Genomic DNA, 23,578 nt, shown 5'->3' with positions numbered 1-23,578 from the left:
TGCTGACATTTTACTGTCCACCGTCTAGTTTTTGAAAAGATGGTACACCAGTTGGTAAACAGGATAATCAGGCCACAAAATGTGTTCAAACACTTTAGCAGTATCTTTTTTTTTTTTTTAGTATCTCACATGTTCATTATAAATGAATTTTTGTAGGTCTAAAGTGGAGTCTGTTGAGATCTCTGTTAAGCAAATCAGCGACTGCCATTTGCATGTGTAACTATTTTAAATAATGTACTTGAGAGTAATAAATGCATAATTTGTACCAAAAATATGTATAAGTCATACGTCACATAGTTCTCTGGGATCAGTCTGAACTAATTATATAATATAATTAGTGACTAATCACCAGACAAAAAAATTCACCCAGAAGTCTGGTTCAACACAGGGTATAACAGGAGTGGGAAACAACAACCTCAGTCGCAATTCTGAGAAGTGATAGTGCTGACTCACCTTTATAAAGCAGGGTCTGTATTATGAAACATCCTCACAGGTATACTAGCAACTTTGAGAGTTAGCTGTCATTGCTTAGTTTTTTTTTTTCAGCTAAGGAAACTGAGACTCAAGAGAGATGGAATGCCAGGTCCAAAGTCATCTGATTAGTGGTGGACAGAGCCTAGGATCCCACTTAGATCTTTTGTCTCTAAATTCTATGCTAAAATCCTGTTTCACATCTGTCATGCAAGTCCTTTTAGCAGTCCTAAAATAAAGTAATTTATCAAAAAAACTGGTTCTTTGAATGCCTTTTATGGCCTGGTACCCTCTCCCTCAAAATGGACCCTCAGATGCATGGTACCCCATTGTGGACAGTCCTGAGCTCTTGGAAATAACTGGTAAATCTAAAACCACAAAAACAAAATGGCAGCTTGGAATTGCTCCCAGGGGCTGTCTTCCTTCAGAGCCACCCTGTCTCCTGCCTCTAATCACACCCATTTCCAACCAGAGTACAGTCCAGTCCAGATAGATGTAGACTTTTAAGGAGAAGTGGAGAAGGAAAAGCATATGAAGAATGGAGGGGAGGGAATGTGGCTTCACTCTTGGGGGTGAGGGATGGATAGAGAGGCAGACAGCCAGAGCAGGTGGGTAGGGCGTACCTCACATAGTGCCAGAGCGGCATGGGGAGGTATCCGAAGGGCAGATACTGTGTGCAGAAACCATCAGTTCAGTTCAGTCCCTCAGTCGTGTCTGACTCTTTGCAACCCCATGGACTGTAGCACGCCAGGCCTTCCTGTCCATCACCAACTCCCGGAGCTTACTCAATCTCATGTCCATTGAGTCGGTGATGCCATCCAACCATCTCATCCTCTGTCGTCCCCTTCTCCTCCCACCTTCAATCTTTCCCAGCATCAGGGTCTTTTCCAATGAGTCGATTCTTCACATAAGGAGGCCAAAGTATTGGAGTTTCAGCTTAAGCATCAGTCCTTCTGATGAATATTCAGGACTTCCTTTAGGAAAAACAGGTTGGATCTCCTTGCAGTCCAAGGGACTCTCAAGAGTCTTCTCCAATACCACAGTTCAAAAGCATCAATTCTTTGGCACTCAGCTTTCTTTATAGTCCAACTCTCACATACATACATGACTACTGAGAAAACCATAGCTTTGACTTGATGGACCTTTGTGAGGGAACATGTTCCCGTTCAGTCAAATCAATGCATGAAGTGATCATGAATGCACTTATCTCAGAAAGAAGCCAAGCAAGTCCTGATACAGTTTTCCATTTGAAATCTTTGGGGAGGCAAGGCAAAGAATAAAAGAAGGGAGAAAGAGGCTACCTGTATTTTCTAGCCCAAGAGTTTAGTTTCCCATAACAAAGATAAGTAAACACACATGCATAATATGCTTAGATGGGACCATGTTTCTCATCACCATTCAGCTCAGTGTTTGCTCCATGAGGAAGTAAGAGTGGCACCCTCAAACCCTGTGGTCCTGGAGGGCTTGGCATGTTACAGCACCCTCTCAGCACCTCTTCAATCTGATGCTCACCCCAAACCCTGTGAGGTAGGCGTTGCCCTTTTACGTGTGAACAAAGTAAAGCCAAGAGATGCCCTCAAAGTCAGTGAGGGCAGTCCTCACTGGAACGGACTGGCAATTTCAAGAGCCGCCCTGCACTGAGTGCACCAAGGCCCTGTGACAAAGCGTGCATCTCTCCTCATCCTCACCGCCCCTCCCTACTCTGGCCACGTTGTTAGTATGAATTCCCATTGTACAGATGAGTAAACTGATGCTGCAAGAGCAAAGTTAACTGCTTGAGGGTTATAGACAGAGGTAGCCGTTAGTGAAGCCAGGACTCCCAAGCAGGTGTAGGTCCAGAGCTGCTGCTCTCCATCGCCTTCTAATTCTGCCTCCCTGAAGCCTCTCTGGATGCTAGGAAGAGGGTGATGTTGATGATGACAGCTCTTAACGTGTATGAGAGCTTCCAATATACCAGATGGAGTTCTAAGGGCTTTACCTTGTTAACTCATTTAATCCTCTTCACAACTCAGTGAATGGGGCGTATTATCCCCAACTCACAGAAGAGGAAACTGAGGTACAGAACAATTAAGGGGCTTGCCCAAGGTCACACAGTGAAAGTGGAGAAAGAGGATTGGAACCCAGGATTCCAATCCTGGTAGCCTAGCTCCAGAAGCCACATCATGCTACCAGGGTTTCACGTTTTCAGTCATGACACCTGTGTTTGGAAATTCCATTCCTAAATTCCTCATTATTTTTACAAAAAGCTAAATATTTAACTAGCAGCTCGCTCGTGATGAATGTTCAGTTTGTGTGGTCTTTGTGCGTATACTTAAAGACTGACTCAATTCCAAGCAGCAGTGGAAAAGTTTCCACATTTAGCCCCTTGCCTTGAGCTTCCCTGGTGGCTCAGATGGTAAAGAATCTGCCTGCAATTCAGGAAACCCAGGTTCGATCCCTGGGTCGGAAAGATCCCCTGGAGAAGGGAATGGCAACCCACTCCAGTATTGTTGCCTGGAGACTTCCATGGCCAGAGGAGCCTGGTGGACTACAGTCTATTGGGTCGCAAAGAGTTGGACACAACTGAGCGACTGTCACTTCACTTTGACGCGGAAGTGAAGGTGGGGCACAGAAGAAACGCGTGTCACTCTAAGGCAACATGTTGACAAGCTGCGCCCTCTGCTGGTGTCTTTTCAGAGTTGTAACGATGTCGTTCAGGAGAGGTTTGGGCCGGAGCTGAAATATGACATAGCCCTGAGGCTGGCAGCGCTGCAAATGTACATCGCAACCGTGACCACCAAGCAAACGCAGAAAATCTCCCTCAAGTACATCGAGTAAGTGCTGATTCTCCGAACATTTTGGAAACAAAGAGGCTGTCTCCTTAATGCCCAAGGGTATTTTTGATGTGTATGTCTATTTCCAAAATTGATCTTGTTTGTGGCAGAGCATCTGTTGACCAGAGGCAAAGTATATGAATGTTCTGTTCGTTTTCGGTGGAAGAGACCATTTCTTCTGTAATCTACCTTCAGAGAATTATGCTTAAATTGAAGGTCACATTGCAAATGAAGCGTACATTTTAAAATTCCTAAATGAACTTGGCTCCAAGCCAAGCTCTGGTCTCAGCACTTTTCAGACATTAAGCTGTTTGATTCCCGCAACCTCCCTATGAAATCAGTAGGACTGTCACTCCATTTTACAGATGAGCAAGCTGAGAATAGCTAAGTAACTTATCCAAATCACACTGGCTATTAACTAGGGAGGGTAGGATTTGAACCAAGGCGGTGGGACTCCACATTGCACTGCTGTTTGTGTGATCATTTGAAGACCTGTGTTTAGAAAATGGTGTGCATAACCAGAGATTACCTTCGGATGATCAAAATGCGGTATAAAAAGTAATTTTTTGAGTCATAATCAGGTAAGTTGGTATTGGTAATAAAGAACTGTGACAGCATGGGAAAAGATGCCATACAAACTTTGCTTCATGAATCAAAAGTTTGGAACATAAATGCCTTCTCTTGCTGAATATGGCATTTACAACAGCATACTACCTCTTTAGCTGGAAAAGATCCCACCTTCTTAGAAAAAAGCAGTTTATGTTGCCCTCAGTTGACAAGCTTATATAAGTCATCCTTTAAAAGCGAACCCTCTGTCTCCCAGTCTGTATACTTCCCGCTGGCGGATGATCCAGTTGCCTAAAGCAGCCACCATTTTCTTAATCCTGGCAGCTCTAATGCTAAGAAAAAGAAATAGTCATGTTTCAAAGTTTATGGTGGGGCTGAAGCCTCATTTTCATGTAACACTGAAAGCCTTCGTGTCTGCTCCACCTCCACCTCCAGGTGGCATATGGCTGATTGAAACCCTCCATCCCAAAGAAGTTTCCCATGGGCTGGCTGCCTGCAAAGCCTCCCCAGGTTCCACAATGGCAGGTTGACCCTCCCACACAGCAAAATGGCTTCTTCTCAGCAGGCTTGAGAGCCTTTTTGGGGGACAATGAGAGCTCCAGTTTGTGGACTCCCAATGCCCTGATCTTGCCAGTCTCAGTTGTCCTGTCGCTGCCTAGGGACGGATCCTTGTGTACAGTTTGAGAACCATAGGCCTTCCAATCTCAGCCCACCGCTTTTTGCAGATGATTTGTTTCTTTCTCTCTTGGTTTGTCTGGAACCCAAGAGAGATTCAGCTCACAAAGAGGTCTCGCACCCAAGTGGATCCCTTCACACCCTCACCCAATCCCCTTTCTGAGGTTTTGGGGGACAGATGAAATTGGATCCCATTTGAAAAGGTGGCCTGCACAACTTGAGATGATTTTCAGACAACCAAAATGCATCTCTGTTCCTACTCTCTGTACCCACATTTTACCAGGTTGGACATGGTACAGTCAAAACCTTCCAGAGATACCTAGCTTGCCTAAGAATCTTGCAGAGCCTGTGATGATTAATTAATGTTCTCATTAATTAATTCATTCACACAACAAATGTTCACTGAGCATTTTATATGATATTTCTACTAGGAGAATAGAAAATAGTAGTAAGTATAAATTGTTATCTTAACCTTTGAAGAATTTGTGATCTGATTATAAAGACAAGACATAGAATAAAAAATAATGATGTAAAATAATGATATAAGTAGAATTACAAGATAGCCCATAAGAAGTGCCAAATGATGGGCAAAAATAAGTACAAGTTGAGGAGAATGAGGAGGAAACAAGTGGTGATCATGAAAAACACCATCTTAACTAGGGAAAAGCGCGTGAATGGCCAAGTGGAGGGAGGCTGACTTCCTACTCTTCTTTAGAGAGAATCTGGAGCAGGAGAAATAACCAGAACCTTCTCAAAAGTCTTCATATAATTTAGAAGATACTGGTTGGGCACATGACCAATCAGGATAACTTTCCTAGAATTCAAAACGTGGAACCGTCTTAGGATAGGGTTCTAGTCATTGTTGGAGAAATAGATTCTTGGTAAGAATATACTATCCCAGTCCCATTGTTTGTTTTTTCTGAGTATATCCACATCTATGAGAGATGGTTACATCTCCCTTTCAGTACCAAACACACTTAAGGGTTCTGAACCCTACCCTGACTCCATACCAGCAACCCGCTCCCCACCTCAGCAAGATATATATTGATGGAAGGAGTTACATAGACATTATCTGGGTGGGAGAAAAGAGAATTGTGTGTTTCTAAAGAAATCACCATTGGTGAGGGAGATGGGGAGGAAAGAATGGTTTGGGACCATGAAGGAGGTATACTCATCCTTCTAAGAGAATAGAGAAAGACGACCATGGGCAAACAGGGGGAGGTGACAATGAGAATAAACAAAGGGATGGAGAAAAGTTGTTGGAAGTACAAACTCAGACACGTGAATGAGTTTTAAGAGACTCAGAGGTGGGATGGATAAAGTGTCTCTTCAATTTCCATTGATCCCAAATGCTCCTCTCTGGACAGTGAGGAATATATTTCTTTTAAAATGCAAGCATATGGATTAACGATCAAATAGTATGTTTCCGGAGTGTAAATTAAAGGTTGCTTCCCTAACTGGGGACTTGTCTCCATTCTCTGCCTTACTAAGAATTCGTTTGTTCCAACAAACACCAGAGCGCCATTTTGTCTTAGATAACTAATCATCACGAGAATGTGAAATTAAAGATCTGCTCTTTATTGCAGAAAAGAATGGGGATTAGAGACTTTTCTTCCCTCTGCTGTGCTGCAAAGCATGAAAGAGAAGAACATAAAGAAAGCACTTTCACACCTTGTCAAAGCAAATCAAAACTTGGTACCACCCGGTAAAAAGGTATCACATTTGCATCTTAATAGAAAATGGATTTTAAAGAGAGAGGCTTGCATGCATTTTTTTAAATGTTTAAAATTAGCCCATGAATAAAATACTTAGCACCAGATTTTCAGAAGCTGTAACACTATATGACCTTCTCTTACTTTAACTATTCACATGTTTCTAAGACTAATGAAAAATAAGTATTCTTATGGAGACCTCTTTATTCCTTGCACACTATAGACTCCTTATTGTACAGAGTTTGTGCGTGTTCACATGTGCATGCAGGAGAACCTTGCAAAGCCTCTAAGACCTTGGGATTAGAGGACAGAATTGCCAAATAATTTCATATTTTCATCGTAGTTTTGCTTACCACTCAGACCAGCTTAAGTGCATAGCAGTCAGTAAGGGTCCCTGCAGACTTGATGCCACATTAATTAAACTGAAGCTTCTCTCCCTTGGCTCTGTTGACATTTGGGATCAGATCATTTTGGGTTGGGGAGAAGGGCTGTCCTGTGCATTGTGTGATATTTAGCATCATCTCTGGCCTCTACCCATGAGATGTCAGCACCCATCCCCTCAATCATGACAAACAAAAATGTCTCCAGATTTTGCCCAAATCACCCCAATTGACAACCACTGAACTGAATTGTACTTTTACAGAGAAGATAAGTTCAGCTCTGTCACTCACCATCATTAGCGTTAAAATCTTTTTTTTTTTTTTAATCGAATAGAAGAAATGGAAAGGACATTTAAAAATATACTGTTGGTCAGAATAGAGAGTTATGTTTATTGGTAATAAAAAGCAAAAGGTTTTAGAAACTAGAGAGAGAAGGAGCCTTATATAAACTGTAAAACTGAAGGCAGCCTGCCAACCCAAGAACACTTTCTCAATGATATTGGCCATAGATACATGTGTGACTCGAGTACAAATTATTTATGTGGGTAGTTTCTTGGTCTTAGTATCTGGTTTTAAGTCCTTTTTATTGGCTAACACATACTTATTTCTGCTCCCTCATCACCCCCAATGACTATTTTTAAACATGTAATCAAGTTCGACACACTACCAGTCACCTTTGACTTACTTCTCAGTTTCTGTAGGCATTCAGCCTATGGAAATATAGCAGGATGTCATGGGTCAAGATGTTCTAAATGTCAGTTCTGATTTGCCCAAAGCTACTTTTCTTTTAATTGACTTGGTGTGATTTTTTCCCCCAAGCCTGGCCCACTGGTTTTGTAATAATTTGGATAACTGCTCTAAGGTCGGTCTATCACTGTCCTTCTATAAAAGTCATTTTTTCTAGTTAAGAGTGAGCGGTTTGCTTTCGCCTCAATTTGCTTTGGATTTTTTAAAGAAGTAGGCCGGATGATTGGTCCTAAATTACAATTATATGAAGGATAGTGCGTTGAAGTACAGTTAACAAATGAGTTGGCAAGTTATCTGCAGTTGAAAACAGAGTTTTACAGCCCTTGCCACTTGATATTCTGCACCTTGTTGGAAAATTTCACCCCTAACAAACTCTTCTGGAACATTTGTTATGAAATGTGGACTTTTTTCTTTCTTTCATTTTTTTTTAATTTAAAAAAGATTTATTGAAATATAGTTAATTTAAAATGTTTCAAGTATGCAGCAAAGTGATTCAGTTATACGTATATGTGTATATATATATATATGTGTGTGTATATATATTATATATTTGTTTTCAGATTCTTTTCCATTATAGGTTATTATAAAGATATTAAATATAGTTCCCTATTCTCCACAGTAGGACCTTGTTGTTTATCTATTTTATATTTATATAGTAGTTTTATGGAGAAGGCAATGGCACCCCACTCCAGTACTCTTGCCTGGAAAATCCCATGGATGGAGGGGCCTGGTAGGCTGCAGTCCATGGGGCCACGAAGAGTCGGACACGACTGAGCGACTTCACTTTCACTTTTCACTTTCCTGCATTGGAGAAGGAAATGGCAACCCACTCCAGTGTTCTTGCCTGGAGAATCCCAGGGATGGGGGAGCCTGGTGGGCTGCCGTCTATGGGATCGCACAGAGTCGGACACGACTGAAGTGACTTAGCAGCAGTAGCAGCAACAGTAGTTTTATATCATATTTTACATGTGGACTTTTTTCAATCAAGTATTTTTTTAGGATATGGGAATCTACATTTTTAAGTCTTCTTAAGGATCAATTTTACTGGATAAAATTTCATTTGTCAATCATTTATGAAACTCGCTAGATTCTTGGAATTACATTACTAGAGACTTAGATAGGAATTTCAAACATTTCCACAATGATTAATGCTCAGAAAGCTCATTTTCCCTAAAAACTTACAAAGACTGGAAGAAACAAGATGGGATTGTAGAGCCTGTTTAAAAGGCTTGCTATGGATTGAAGGTATGTATTCAAAAGAGCTCCCACAAACTCTGCACACCCCATTTCAGTGGAGAATTTTATTATCTTGTTCTGACTTGTTGAATGCCCTGGCCCAGCATATCTATACTACCCCCCCAATAAAAAAATTTTAAGCTAGATGTCCTGTTACAGCCCTTGATCAGCTTACTTTCATTTCTCATGAAGAGCCCTTGTCACACCCCATCTGTTGGCAGTGGGAGCATCCTTCTCGTTTGCCTTTGTTTTCGGCTAGTCTCCAGCAGAAACAAAATCACACCTGATGGAGTGAACACCTGAGGTTTCTTTTCTCTCCTCAGCTCTCCGCACTGCAAGCCAAGGTCCATTATCTCAAGTTCCTCAGTGACCTTCGACTGTATGGGGGCCGTGTGTTCAAGGCAACATTAGTGGTAATTTCTTTTTCTTGCTTTTTTGTGGAAGCCACAGAGGCCTTCAAAATGTCACTGCCTAGGCTGTCTTGAATGAGCTGCCTTTGATGACAAAAGCAAATCAGCTGTGAATCTTTTCCAGCCCTCATTTCTAATTGACTGTGCCCTAGTCTGAAAATATCAGAAAAAATGTTACGCTAGATAACACCGCTGCAGAATGCCCCAGAAAAGGAAATATGAAGAGCCGAGAGAATTGGTGCACTCTCACAATGGCCTCCTTTTAAATCATTGGGCCAGAATGATTTGAAAAAGAGAAAAAAATATCCTCATTTCTGATAGCCTCTCATGATAATGAATATGCATGCTATGATAACATTTACTTCCTACATTATTCATAATTTATCAGAGCCTTGCTATAATCATATATCTGGTTCTTCTAATTGGATGATTTAGTACAATATAACCCCAGAATATTTTCTAAAGAAAATGTAATCTTAGAAAAACAGACTCTCAGGTTCAACTATGTCTGGTGCTTCAGAGCATTTTCATTGGTATTTTATTTATTTATTTGTTTTGGCCACATCATGAAAATTGCAGAATCTTAGTTCCCCAACCAGGGATGGAACCTGGACCACGGGCAGTGAAAGCATGGAGTCTTAACCACTGGACCACCAGGGAATTGCCAGAGGTCTAGTATTTTTAAAATTTTGTGGACGTGTCTTTCTCAGCAGGCAGAAAAGCGCTCAGAAGTGACCCTCTTGGTGGGACCCCGCTATGGCATAAGCCATGTGATAAACACCAAAACCAATCTGGTGGCTCTTTTAGCTGACTTCAGCCATGTCAACAGGATCGAGATGTTTACTGAAGAGGAGAGCTTGGTGAGGGTAGAGCTCCATGTGCTGGATGTGAAGGTAAGTCTTTCAGACATTGACATATGACCTTGCTTCCTGATAGTGCTTCTGATATTTACAAAGCAAGCAAAATTTCAACCTGTGCAGCCCATCAGTGGTGAAATGGGTAAAGAAAAAATCCACTCAACTCAGGCATGAGGGCTCCAGTCCTCACTAGACGGCTCTGTGATTAGGCGACAAGTCCCTCTCTTTCTCTGAGCTCCATCTCTTCAGCTCTATATAAGAAAGCAAATGAGTTTGTGTCTAAGGTCCCATCTGGCTCCAGAGTGATGGGGAATGGGGGGAAATGTTTCCCTCCTTACTTTCTAGAATACGTGATTCTTATGTAGAGAGTCAGGGAGAGTCTTCCCAACTTTGTTTAGATTCCCCATTCCCTTTTTGATGTAGCATCCATATGTGCTCATTCTTTTGGAAAGACTGAGTATTTCAGTCAATCTGTCTTTTCACGCTGTAGCAATTAGTGGTGGCTGAACATCTGGCCCCTTTAATATCATGGCCATTTCACTGGAAACAGCCATCTGAGATTGTCCTCAGAGGGCAGACATTTCCTCCCCGAACAGAAGTTGACAGGAAGCAATCCAGGCGCCCTGTCCCCACCGTCTTGTCCCAGTCATAGATGAGTCATTGGATTTTGGCAGCATTAGTGTATGTGATGTTTCTGTAGAGTAAAGGCCCAGTGAGTCCACAGAGGAAACAGGTTGAACCGGGAGAAGTCGTGCTCTGAGAACAGGGGAAGGACCCACTCCCAGCTTGACACCCACCACAGTGTTGTGGGAGGGGCAGATTAAGAGTAGAGGAGAACAGGGAAATGGGCTTCTACACAACAAAAGGGACGCGTCAAGGAAGAGCGTGGAGCTCAGGCACGCTGGCCATGCATGGCCCATGGTGTTTCATGGGCTGAATCCAGGGCACTGCACTTGACTTCATGGCAATGAATGTCCAAGAGTAGACTTGGCACACCTGTCCTGGTCCATGACCAAAGATCCTAAGAACAACATAGCCTGTCATGTAAAAGGGGCAGAAGAAAGGGTGTATCGGGTGCAGTCATCACAGACCTGATAACAGGGATAATCTGTCTCAAACAGAAGGAGGTGACAAGACCCTGTGGATGGTTTCCTGTTTATATAAAAAGAATTACGAGGCTTCTTGGAGGGAGACTGCCACTGAAATGGAAGGAAAAGGCAGCAAGTCGAGTTGATCATGGCCTTGGGGCAGAAGTTAGGTTTCATCACCCAAGGCCATCGTCCTGGCCAGTGTCCTACCCCTGGCAGTGAAAGCAAGGGACCTGTCATCTCGCTGTTTCTGTGCCTCTCTGGTTGTCTGCTTTTTTCTTGCTCCCTTATTTTCCTCTCCCTTTCTCTCTTTTTCAACAAGAACACACCAGCATATCCACTCTTCCTTTCTCAACGAGGATAGTTGCTTCCCTGTATACCCAAGATCCTCGTCCAATTATGTTTCTAGAAAGTTAGGGCAAGGCCTTTTCTCAAGTCCCATGTCTATTTTCCCCTCCTGTGAATTTACAATTTCTTTTACAAGTATCCTTTTCCTGGATCTCTTCAACGCTTTTCATTCGGTCTTAACAGCAATTTCCCCTTGATTTTTACTTCAATTCAACACAAATTTTCACCATGAACCCAAACTTAGTCTTCCTGTGATTTTTTTTCAGATGGTGAATTTACATCTGTTAACTGACTCCTTACCTGTGACTTTTGAAAAGATTAACGATTTGAAACAAAACCAGTGTTGTTTGTTTTAACCCAATATAACTTGGAAAAGACTCCAAATGTCTAGGCTTTCAAAATGGTGTCACCTGAACATTTTTCAGTCAGGCTCTCTGTTATACCTGACCTTTCCCTCATTTGTGTTTCTCCAGTGAAACAGTCACTCCAAAAGTTCATTTGTTCACATTTCATAAGCACAAATGTCACTGTTGTCACTTGAGGGAGGTTATTAAGGGGGGATGGTTTTAACCAAAGCATTCTCTTCTGTGTAGCCCATCACGCTCCTGATGGAGTCTTCAGACGCCATGAACCTGGCCTGCTTAACGGCTGGATACTACCGTCTGCTTGTGGATTCCAGGAGGTCAATATTTAACATGGCCAACAAGAAAAACGCAGGGACCCAGGACACAGGTATTCTCTTCCCAAACTCACGAGGCACTGACCTCCCTTCCCCATGTCAACTGAGAACAGTAATAAGGATGTTTCCTTTTAAGGAGAGATGAGCAGATTTAATCATTATAGACATACAGGCTAATATAGGAAGAGGGAGAAGTAAAAAGGATTTTGAGACCAGACAATGTATTGCTGATATAAACTAGGGGTAAGTTAGCACTGCAGAAGCAAAATCTAGCATGAAAAACCAATCTGGTACAATGCTGTTGTGGTGGTTTGAATTATTAAAAAGAATGATCTAAGACATGTTGACTGAACCTGTTTACTTTAAAGTGATTAATATTTCAAAAAATAATAAAATAAGGATATTTCTTGAAAAATTAAAAAGTATATCCATAAAAGCATCTAACGTCCAAATTTAACACAAAAGCCTCTGAATACTTCTGATATGTTCTAATATTTTTTTAATGAAAATGTTGATTTTTTTTTTTTATATCACATTTTACATGGGGCTTCCCTTGTGGCTCAGCTGATAAACAATCTGCCTGCAATGCAGGAGGCCTGGGTTCGATCCCTGGGTTGGGAAGATACCCTGGAGAAAGGAACGACTACCCACTCCAGTATTCTGGCCTGGAGAATTCCATGGACTCTAGAATCCATGGGGTCGCAAAGAGTCAAACACGACTGAGCGACTTTCACTTTCTTTTTCACATGTCACTTGGCAAATATTGGGTACCTACCTCCAAAGCAGTGATTTAATTATTGTGAAGGGTGTAGGTCTCAGCCTTTATGTCTGATTTTTAACTGCCTCATTCTCCCAGAACTCAGTCAGGGTGCAGAGAATTCAGGATGGAATGCCCAGTAGTTGTGAGCCTCCAACTTTATGAGTAGCTGATCCCTCATTAAGGTGTCCTACATCCAGACGCCAGGTGCCTCCTCCCACGTCAGACTCATTTCCAGGGTTCTGGGAGCTCTATCATCTTGGGAAGACTTGTAAATTGTCCAACCCTTGGACTTGGGGCTCTAGAAGGGACTCTGAACATCATATTAGCTTTTTCGCAGGAGCATCAAAATGGCAAAGATCAAATACTTCATCTCAGCCCTTTGACACGAAGAAATAGCCCCCAAAGTGCAGATAAGGGGGGTTGTAGCTGTTAAACTGAGAGTTTCTTTGAGGGTAGATGGTTTTTATTTATTCTAGAACTGTTTTTTGAAATTTGTTTTATTGGAGTATAGTTGATTTACAGTGTTGTGTTAATTTCCCCTATACAGCAAAGTGATTCAGTTATACATATGTGTGTGTGTGTGTATATGTGCATACATTCTTTTCACATTCTTTTCCATTATGGTTTATCCCATAATATTGCATATAGTTCCCTGTGCTGTACAGTAGGACCTTATTGTTTATCCATTCTATATATAATAGTTTGCATATTTTTCTTCAGTGTTTGAACTTTTTCCTCCATCTATAGTGGACAGTCAGTAAATACGGCTGATGGACAGAGCCTACCATTCAAGTCAGAGATACTGACCCGTGAAAAATGTATAATCAGAGGCTCCATAATTAGAGTTTATTTTAAAAGAAAGGAAATTCTGGAGAACAAATTCCACTGTCAGTTTTTGAAAGAAAGTGGAAGAGAAAAGAAGGGAAGGGAAATCTACTTTTAAACTTATCAGGAAACAAAAATTATTGTTCCCTGAAAATATAGTAATATGCAGCCTGGCACACATAAAGATAGGCTGGTACACAGTTTATTGTGACAGCTTGTTGAGTGGAAACAGTTATAGTGAAAGGGTAAAGGAAAACTGGAGAGTTGAGCAAAGCATGCTGGAAGGCGACTGGGACTTGCAGCTAGGTTTCATCCCAACTCACCTTGAAGTGTCTGTTTGATTAAAAATATATTGAATCAAAGAGGAGGTGGATGTGTGTGCTGGGTTCAGTGGTGAATATCTTTATGACCACATGTTTTCATTGAGCGAGGAGATTTAGAGCAATTGAACTGTGACTTTTGAAATTACGAAGAGCAGTTCCACAATTTAACATATTCCTTTTGCGTTGGAAAAACTTAAAATCCTAAAGTGTATTGTTAAAATCAAACCTTTTCGCCATGGACTGTTAAGATTGTACGGGTGCAAGAGGAAAGCCAAAGCTACCATTCTCCAAATGGTTACAGTAATAGGGGCCTCAGTTCTGTCCAATTTATAGCGATTCACAATGTGTTGTTGAATAAAGTTTCATGAGGCAAAACCTTAGTTCCAAAAAGTATCATATCACCATGGGGAAATAGTGGAGCTTCAACCTTTCGGTCATTTCTCTTGGTTGGACAGTGAGCCTCAGGGTGAGGGCACGTGTTCTGAATAGCACACACAAGCGGGCCTGCGCGTGTGCATGTGCGTGCTTAATAAGAGAGGACGAGGGAGCAAGTTGGCACACTCCAAAAAGCAACTAACTGGTTGACCCAAGCAGAGCTGCAGCTCGGAACTCAGCTTCCTCTAATGGCCGAAAAGCCTCCCTTCTCTTCAGAAATCCCCCCAAGGATCTCCGTAGACTCAAAAACTGTAGAGCCTGAAGTCTGTTAAGGCCAGCTCATCTGTAGGAGACATCCTTCTGTGTCTCCCAGATCATTCCAGAAGCCAAATCAGTACACCCTTCTAGAAGAAAGCCTAGAGAGAGTGTGTGTTTTCTTCTTGTCTCAAACTGATCAGAGACCTTCATCAAGACCTCTAGCTAGGAACAGTAAACCCCTCTTTCTTCTTCACTGTCTTGAAAATTAACCCTTCAAGTACTTTCAAAATCCCTGAACCTATGTAGTTAAGCGTCTCTGGGCCTTAGGAAAATCTTATTAAATTGCTTTTAGCCTGCTGACCTATTCGGTTTTCTTGTTGGTCTAAACTAGGGGTCCGCAAACCATGGCCCGTGGATCAAGTCTTGTTCTTGTGAATGAAATTTTATTAAAACTCAGGCATGTACATTGTATTAAATATCTAGGGTAGCCATAACACATTATCACAAGCTTGGGGACTTAACAGAAACTTGTTCTCTCAAAGTTTGGGGGGCTAGAGCTTCAAAATCCAAGCACTGGCCGGGCCATGCTCCCTCCAGAGATTCTAGGGGAGAATCTTGTTTTACCTCTTCTGGCTCCAGGTGGCCATCTGCATTCCTTGTAGCTGCATGACTGCAGTGTCTGCCTCCATCTTCACACGGCCTCCCCCTCTTCTGTATGGCCCAAGTGTCCCTCTGCTTTTCTCTTATAAGGACGCTTTCTGTTGGAGTTAGGGTCCCACACAAATAACTCCAAGTGATCTCATCTCAAGGTCCTTACTTATATCTGCAAAGACTCTTTCCAAATAAGGTCACGTTCATAACTTTTGCAGGGTCACCATTCAAGTCAACTGCATCTGTCTGCTTATTTGTCAGCTATGACTCCTTTCATGTTACAACAGTTGAGTTGAGTAGTTGCTGAACTGAGCTGTTGACCCCACAAAACCTAAAATATTTACTCTCTGGCCCTCCCTTTACAGAAAAAATCTGCCAACCCTTGGGTTTAAATCCAGAGCTCTCTTACATCCTTGCTCAACCACTCTCCCTCCCTCCAACAACCTGCACTAGTCACACACACACACATACACACACACTCGCTCTCTCACACACAGAGCCAATCATAATTCATGTCATTGTTAATAAAACAATGCTGAACCCCCACAGGTGTATTTATTATTAGGTCACATGTAAGTATGCCTGTTGTGTAACTCAGTGTCTTCAAATTTTATCTTTACTTGGTATTCATGAAAATATATATATTGAGTAAAATGACTTGGAACATTCTTCAACATTGAATCCATTATATGTTTGGGAGAGAGCCAAAACCTCTTCAGTAAAACTGTTTTTGTTTTTATTTTTCCTATATCTCTTGTATATCTGATATTGGCATTAATCAGACTTGGGCCAGAGGGCAATTTGAGGAAACAAATGGGAGAATATGTGGCCCTAACATTTCCTCAAAATGTCACCTCTGGAATTGACAAAACAATATTGACACAGTGACTCACTGCCCTGTCTTGGTAAATATCAGAGCAAAATTTCCACAGCAGAATTCTCTATTGGAAGACCCTTAAAGATCAAATAACACAATGTTGTTTAAATTAGGATTTTGCCATTTTAATTCTAGAGGAACATTAAACAAATCTTCAGGAGTTTTCATGATACAAATAAAGATGGAAATTCATCAAAGTATTAACTGTGCTTAGAAATAGCAGAGAGGGGTACACGACCTGTCAATGCTCCACCTTCTACATCCCACCTGTGTGTGCATGTGTGCTTATGGGCATGCGTGCTGGCACTTATACATAAAAATATGCAAACTCCCTAGGACAGGAAAAGGCTAAAGAGAAGTTTTAGTACTACCATTGCAATATGTAGTATTACAGTTTGTGTTACTATACATTATATACATATATATTTATCATTATATTGTCATTACAATATTTCCTGAAATACGTGGTAGAAGTACAAGGATCCTTGACCTTCTCTTAACTCGATGAGGAAAAAGTCCTGCATCTCCCTATGCAAAGTGGGAAATGTTAGATTTCGCTTTCCAAAGAAAAGGGCAATCTTTCCCGGAATAACAGCCCACTGGACTATCACCTTTAAGGATTTTTTAAAGGTATGTTGTATATTCACATTTATAGATATAAATAAAGTCTTTTAAATTCTAGAACCAGAGATCAGATGGAACGAAGCTGTAGTGCCCTACTCTCAGATGGTATTCTATTTTATCAAGTAGCAGTTCTATTTTCTGCAGTATCAACTCTCCTAACCAAGAAATCCTTACACCTGAAGCCTAAATCAACTACTCCCCTATTTGGAAAGCTGAACAATAACCATATTCACAAAAGTGATGCTACAAGCCATTAAGTTAAGAGACAAAGTGCCCCAGAAGCCAGCCTGCACAGTAATGTGTCTTTGCATGACTCTTTCTCTTTAGGCACTGAAAATAAAGGAAAGCACAACAGGCTTGGTCCTGAGTGGAACTGTATACCCCAGATGACCACCTTCATTGGCGAAGAGGAGCAGGAAGCACAGATCACATACATAGATGCAAAGCAGAAGGCAGTTGAGATTCCGGATGGCACCTTGTGTCCAAAAGACCACCACCGGCACTTGTATGTGGACAACACCTACAACTCAGATGAGCTGCCCCAGCAGCTGAGCCAACCGGGTGAGGCTTCGTGTGAGGCAGACTACAGAAGTCTAGCTCAGCGGTCCCTGTTGACCCTCTCAGGCCCAGAAACTCTGAAGAAAGCACAGGAGTCTCCGAGAGGAGCCAAAGTGTCCTTTATTTTTGGAGATCTTGCCTTGGATGAGGGGGTCACTGCCCCCACCCTCGGCTACGAAAGGCTATTGGATGAGAGTCCAGAACTGCTGGAGAAGCAGAGCAATCTCTACATAAGCGGTGCCAATGACATGAAGAACCTGGGCCTCACCCAAGACGCAGAGAGCATCCAGTTCGTGGCCAATTCTGTGTATGCAAACATAGGCGACGTGAAGAACTTCGAGGCCACTGAGGGCATAGAGGAGCCCCTGCTGCACGACATCTGTTACGCGGAGAACACGGATGATGCGGAGGACGAGGATGAGGTGAGCTGTGAGGAGGACCTCGTGGTGGGAGAGATGAACCAGCCGGCCATCCTCAACCTATCCGGCTCAAGCGATGACATCATCGACCTCACGTCCCTGCCCCCTCCCGAAGGGGACGACAATGAGGATGACTTCCTGTTACGTTCCTTGAACATGGCCATCGCCGCGCCCCCACCTGGCTTCAGAGATAGTTCCGACGAGGAGGACTCTCAGAGCCAGGCCGCTTCCTTCCTCGAGGACAAGGAGCCAGGCGGCACCCTGCAGAACGACGAGATCCCCGTGTCCCTCATCGACGCTGTGCCCACCAGCACCGAGGGCAAGTGTGACAAGGGCCTGGATAACACCGGCGTTTCCACGCTGGACACTCTGGAAGCTCTGTCCGTGTCAGAAGATCCGCAGACCAGTGACAATTCAGGTTCTTTCACAATTGTTACGTTTATTCACTGATAGCCATATCCTTCCATCCCTTCGAGCCATCCGCCCTTGGAATCCTGTCATGGGTCCATTTCACGCATGTCCCATTTCCCAAATGTGCTGAAACTACCATCATGGGTTTTTCGTGTATGTGGTTTCCATTTTTTTTTTTAAACACGTGGCACGTTTTTTCCCCTATTTCCGGAACAACTGTACAATAAACTCAGAGTCCTTACTGAAAAGGGAAAAACTTGGTATTGTTTTTAATACTAATGAATCCCATGTTCTTACGTGTCTCCTAGTGCCTGTGATGCATCCATTAACCACTTCTTGTTTTTTACGGCCTGCAGGTGTAGCCATCTTGCGGGCTTATAGTCCCGAGTCCTCCTCTGACTCGGGCAATGAGACTAACTCTTCTGAAATGACGGAGAGTTCTGAACTGGCCACGGCCCAGAAGCAGTCAGAAAACCTCTCCCGCATGTTCTTGGCCACTCATGAAGGCTACCACCCCCTGGCGGAAGAGCAGACAGAGTTCCCCGCCTCCAAAAGCCCTGCTGGGGGCTTGCCTCCAAAGGCCTCCCACACTCTGGCCACCCGTCCGGTGAGTGACCTCCCGCCCAAAGTTGTGCCTTCCAAGCAGATGCTTCACTCGGACCACATGGAGATGGAGCCCGAAACCATGGAGACCAAGTCAGTCACTGACTATTTTGGCAAACTGCACCTTGGGCCGATGGCCTATTCCTGCACCAGCAAAAGGAAAAGCCAGCCGGCCGATGGGGAGGGGAAAGCACCTCTTAACGGGAGTGTGCCAGGGAAAAAACAGCAGGGGCTCAAAACAGCCGAGGTGGAAGAGGACGCCAAAGGTGGTAAATTTGCTACTGTGTCTTCAAGGGACAGTCAACACCTCAGCACTTTTAACCTGGAGAGAACTGCCTTCCGCAAGGACAGCCAAAGATGGTACGTGGCCACTGAGGGGGTTGTGGCTGAAAAAGCTGGATTGGAAGCAGCACCGGGCCTCACCTTTCCCAGAGCTTCAGGTGTGGGGAGCAGGGACGCCGAAGGGAAGGATGACGGGGCTCCCGAGGGAGACGCCATCGAGGTTTCAGGACTTGGCCCGCGGGACCACTTCTTAACAGACGTCACCTGTGTGTCTTCCGCCAAAGACTTAGGTAACCCAGAGGATGCTGACCCGTCTGGCTGTGACCGTCCCGCCAAGCTCCCCGAAGCAGAGGAGAGTGTGGGCCACCTTTGTGACTACCACTTGGCCAAGCGGATGTCGTCGTTGCAAAGCGAGGGCCATTTTTCTCTCCAGAGCTCTCAAGGCTCCTCGGTGGACGCAGGCTGCGGTACGGGCAGCAGCAGCAGCACGTGCGCCACCCCGGTGGAGTCCCCCCTCTGCCCCTCCGTGGGGAAGCACCTGATGGCCGAGGCCTCTGGGAAAGGCGGGAGTTACCTCCCCTCCGAGGAGAGATCCCCTGGGCTGCCCAACCATGGGGCCACCTTTAAGGAATTACACCCACAGACAGAAGGGATGTGTCCGCGGATGACAGTGCCTGCCCTGCACACAGCCATTAATGCCGAACCCCTGTTTGGCACTCTGAGGGACGGATGTCATCGACTCCCCAAGATTAAGGAAACCACAGGTACAGCAATGATGGATTTAGCGCTTTTGCGGTACCCGCCAGGGGCACGTAAAACAAATTTACAACAAGCCTAAAAATAAAAATCTGGAAGAAAAGTAAAAGTTAGGGTTTTATTATTTAAAAAGCTGCCGAACTGCAGCCAGGTTAAGTGTCAATCATCGGTCCCCCAGTGTTTAATACATACTGACGTTTCTAGATCTGGGCAGTAGCGGAAATGGCATTTGCCCTTTAGATTCCTGCTCTGTCTTGCTTTTAGAATTTAATGGAGCAATTTTTTTTCCCTGAATTCTAAATGTAGACTTTTAGCCAGGCCCAGTGTGACTTTTAAGTTACCAGAATCACAAAAGGTTGATTTCCTTCTCAAGATATCGAATTTCTCATTTTGCCATTTCCTTTTTGAGAAGCAGGGAAGGATAATAGAGCAGGGGATCTGGGAGTTGGGAGGGATTGGGGGAGATCATTTGCCTTTCAGCAATATTTCCAGATTCCTCCATACTCTGTAAAACTCTCCGAGATGAATATTCTGAGGTGTCAGGCCTGCTGCAGTGTCAGGAAGGTCTGGGGGTACGTGATGAGCTGTTTTATTTTCCCCCAAATAATAAAATAATAAGCACAGGTAGAAACATGAGCACAGCTATCTTCTGTGCTCGTCTTTACCATTCTGCCAGCAGGTGGGCACTTATTGGTCTCCAAGATCCACTTGGCTGGCCATCAAGGGGCAAAAACAGACGCTCTTTCATACTTTCCAATTTCAAATTATACCCTCAAATAGTGTCTTTTCCAGTAGGTCAGTAGATGTCAGTGAGACCTTGTTTTTTGTTCAGTTGCTCATTTGTGTCCTACTCTGCGACCCAGTGGACTGCAGCATGCCAGGCTCCTCTGTCCTCCACTGTCTCCCAGAGTTTGCTCATATTCATGTCCATTGAGTCAGTGATGTCAGTTAATTTCCATTTGTGCCCTTTTAAGATTATCTCCTTTGTCAAAACTCATCACTAGGTTCACCTGCCTTGGGAAACCCATCTCTGAATGTTACTTAACTCATCTCCCAGCTAGCATCTTTTCCTCTAAACTCGTTAAAGGATACTTTGCAGTTTACAAAGAGCTTTCACCTAATTTACCCCTTGCTTCTCACAAAAATTCTATGAAGTGGAGATTGTGTTCTTCACATGACAACTTTTCTGGCACTTTCCCAGTGTCTCAGCTTCAAACCCTGTACCAGGAAAACCTCATGGGGTCCTCTTTAAAAGATTAGTATATTTAATTTGCATTAATTAAATTAGGCCACTTCTTTTTAAAAAGATAGCCAATGCCAGGATTAATCTAACTCCTTAAAATGGAACTTCAAAGTCATAAATATGCTTGAATAATCTCTCAGTAAGATGTGTGCTCTCTCGAATATATCCTTGGGAGAGCACAGACATCACATAGAAATTTAGTAAAAATGACCACCCATGAGGTGCTTAATGATTCTCTGTTTTTCTGCTACCCCTAGTGTAGCTTTGACAGAGCCTGGGAAGGAGAGACGAGGAGGCATGCCTTCAGCTTGGTCTCAATATCCTGAAGCTGATCCCACCCTGCTACCATCAAACATTCACTCGGAATCAAAGGTGCCAATTCCAAATCAAGACCCTAACGATTTCTCCCAAGCAAACCAGGCCTACGGAGAGGCTGTGAGCTGCTGGCCACTGGATCTGAGAAGGGGGAGCCTCAGGACATCCCCCAGCCAGAGGGCTCTGAGACGGAGCAGCAGTATCCTCTCAGGATCTGTCAGTTTGGAGACCTTCCGGGAGAGAAGCCAGGGTGCGGTCAGCTTAAAGTGTCCAGGTATCACAGAAGCACAGGAGGCCAGTTCAGAAAGGCGAGCAGAACTCCCCCTAGGGAAGAAGCTCACCAAAAGTTTTTCCCAAAGCTCGATGCACTTTAGCTCTGAGGGGAAAGTTCACAAAAGGTCCCCAGTGGCTCACAAAGACTCAAAGCTGTATAGGACATTGCCCTTGCGGAAGCTGGAAGGCAGCCATTGGAGATGCCGGGGACCTTTCAGCTACTGCTTCCTGAACCGAGGGCAGGATGAAGATGGTGATGAGGACGAAGAGGAGGGAGAGGCCACCCACCAAGTCTCTTGCCTCTTTCGACCACAGATGACTCAAGCCATGCCAGACCCAACCAGCCCACCCCTGGCTGTTGGAATTCAGAAGCAAGGAGGAGAGCTGTCCAGAGGTTCAGTGCTGAAGGTCTGGGCCGAAGACTTGAGTGGCCCAGATGATGTAGACTTCAGCAACCTAGCTTTTGATGCCCGGATTACAAGGATAAATGCCCTTAAGGAGAGCACATATACAATGCCCGATGGGTTCCTAGCAGCCCAAAATGATGCCAATGAGCTGCTCTGCCTTGTCAGGGCAACCAAGGGGAAGAAAGAGGAGTCACTCCCTGAAGCATATGACCTAACACTTTCTCAGTACAAGCAGCTATTATCCATTGAGTCCAGACAGTTGGGAAGTGCCTGTCGGAAAATGGCAATGGCTGAGAAAAGCCCAGAAGAGATGCTCCTAGCGATGACTTCCAGCTTTCAAGTGCTCTGTTGCCTAACAGAAGCCTGCATGCGATTAGTTAAAGTCGTGAACTCCGAAACACAGCGGCAGGAAATAGTAGCGAAGATCGATGAAGTGGTCATAAACTACATCTGTCTCCTAAAAGCTGCCGAGGCAGCCACTGGAAAGACCACTGGTGATCCCAATGTTGGACTCTCGATGCGACATTCAACCACCATGGCTGCTCTCGTAAGCACACTAACACGTTCTCTCAAGATGCTTTTAAATAAATAAAGTATGAAAGTCACGTCATAATCTACCTTTGCAAAGCCATACATGAACTTTTATTTACTTTATGTGTACGATGAACAGACGTCTCCTTTCTTCTCTCTGTATATTTTGTTATTTTCTATGAAATAGGAGATAAAAGTCACACTGATGAAAAGTTGAAATGTACTAATCCAGATGTATTCTGTTTATATTATACATATATATACATGTAAAAGAAATATACAAGAAAGTGGTGACATTTGGCTATTTTTCATATAGTCGAAACTCCAGGTATGTGATGTGAAATTTTAATTTCTACTGTGTTGGAGCAAAACAATGAATCCTATCCCCTTTCCTTCCAAGCTGATACTTGGAGACCATATCATTCATATTTAGAAGTAAAAAAGAAAAGAAAAGGAAAGAAAAATCACAATGTATATAAAACAGTACTTATGTTTTAAAGCTATGATTTTTAAGCATTGGAAATAGCAAAAAGACATTTAAAATTCAAAAAGCTATTATGAATTATTAGAGAATATATATAATAAATTAATTTTTGTTCATAGTGTTTGGTTATCTGATGCTTTTTTCCAAGAATCCTACATATTTCATTTTGGCTTATGCCATTTGGGCTAGAAATGGGGTGGGAATGGATTCTATTGTGTCAACACAAATGCTCTTCATGATGTTTCTAGAATGAATGTACTTCCCAAATAGAAGAACAGAGGGAACAATGGGCAGGTTTCTGGATAATACCTACTTATAGACTAATTACAGAAAGTGGAAGTAATTCAGAATACTAAAATTAAATTGTTTGATGAAAAGAAAGCTCTGCTTTGACTCGGTGTCAAAATATACAAACCAAAGACACAATTTCTCTGCCCGCCATTTCAGCCATGAAACATAGGATTCCCTTCAGAGTGACAGAGCATTTAGAGAAGTATTTGCAAAATTACAAAAAGGAACAGAAAATGATCCTCACAAGTAAATGCAGGTCCAATAACGTGAAGCAGACCACACACCAGGCTATGAGTCACATCGCAGATCACAGCTCTCAGCAAAGAGCT

At 43.3% G+C, this 23,578-nt stretch overlaps 1 protein-coding gene across 1 annotated transcript in view; it reads left to right on the top strand.

Moving 5' to 3' along the window:
- The window catches only part of FRMPD4 (FERM and PDZ domain containing 4), a 765,281-nt gene extending 742,349 nt beyond the window's left edge, over nucleotides 1–22,932 (top strand). Inside the window, exons 13-20 of the mRNA XM_081566626.1 lie at nucleotides 3,148–3,284; nucleotides 6,113–6,239; nucleotides 8,925–9,014; nucleotides 9,722–9,904; nucleotides 11,898–12,036; nucleotides 17,004–18,071; nucleotides 18,421–19,713; nucleotides 21,211–22,932. Coding sequence (XP_081422752.1) covers nucleotides 3,148–3,284; nucleotides 6,113–6,239; nucleotides 8,925–9,014; nucleotides 9,722–9,904; nucleotides 11,898–12,036; nucleotides 17,004–18,071; nucleotides 18,421–19,713; nucleotides 21,211–22,535 — 4,362 coding nt within the window. The 3' untranslated portion in view covers nucleotides 22,536–22,932. The remainder of the gene's footprint in view (nucleotides 1–3,147; nucleotides 3,285–6,112; nucleotides 6,240–8,924; nucleotides 9,015–9,721; nucleotides 9,905–11,897; nucleotides 12,037–17,003; nucleotides 18,072–18,420; nucleotides 19,714–21,210) is intronic.
- Nucleotides 22,933–23,578: the final 646 nt, after the last annotated feature.

The sequence above is a fragment of the Giraffa tippelskirchi genome, chromosome X (assembly GCF_054371585.1).
Source record: "Giraffa tippelskirchi isolate mGirTip1 chromosome X, T2T-mGirTip1v1.2.pri, whole genome shotgun sequence".
Taxonomy (NCBI): Eukaryota; Metazoa; Chordata; class Mammalia; order Artiodactyla; family Giraffidae; genus Giraffa; species Giraffa tippelskirchi.
This window is presented reverse-complemented; position numbering and strand designations above follow the sequence as displayed.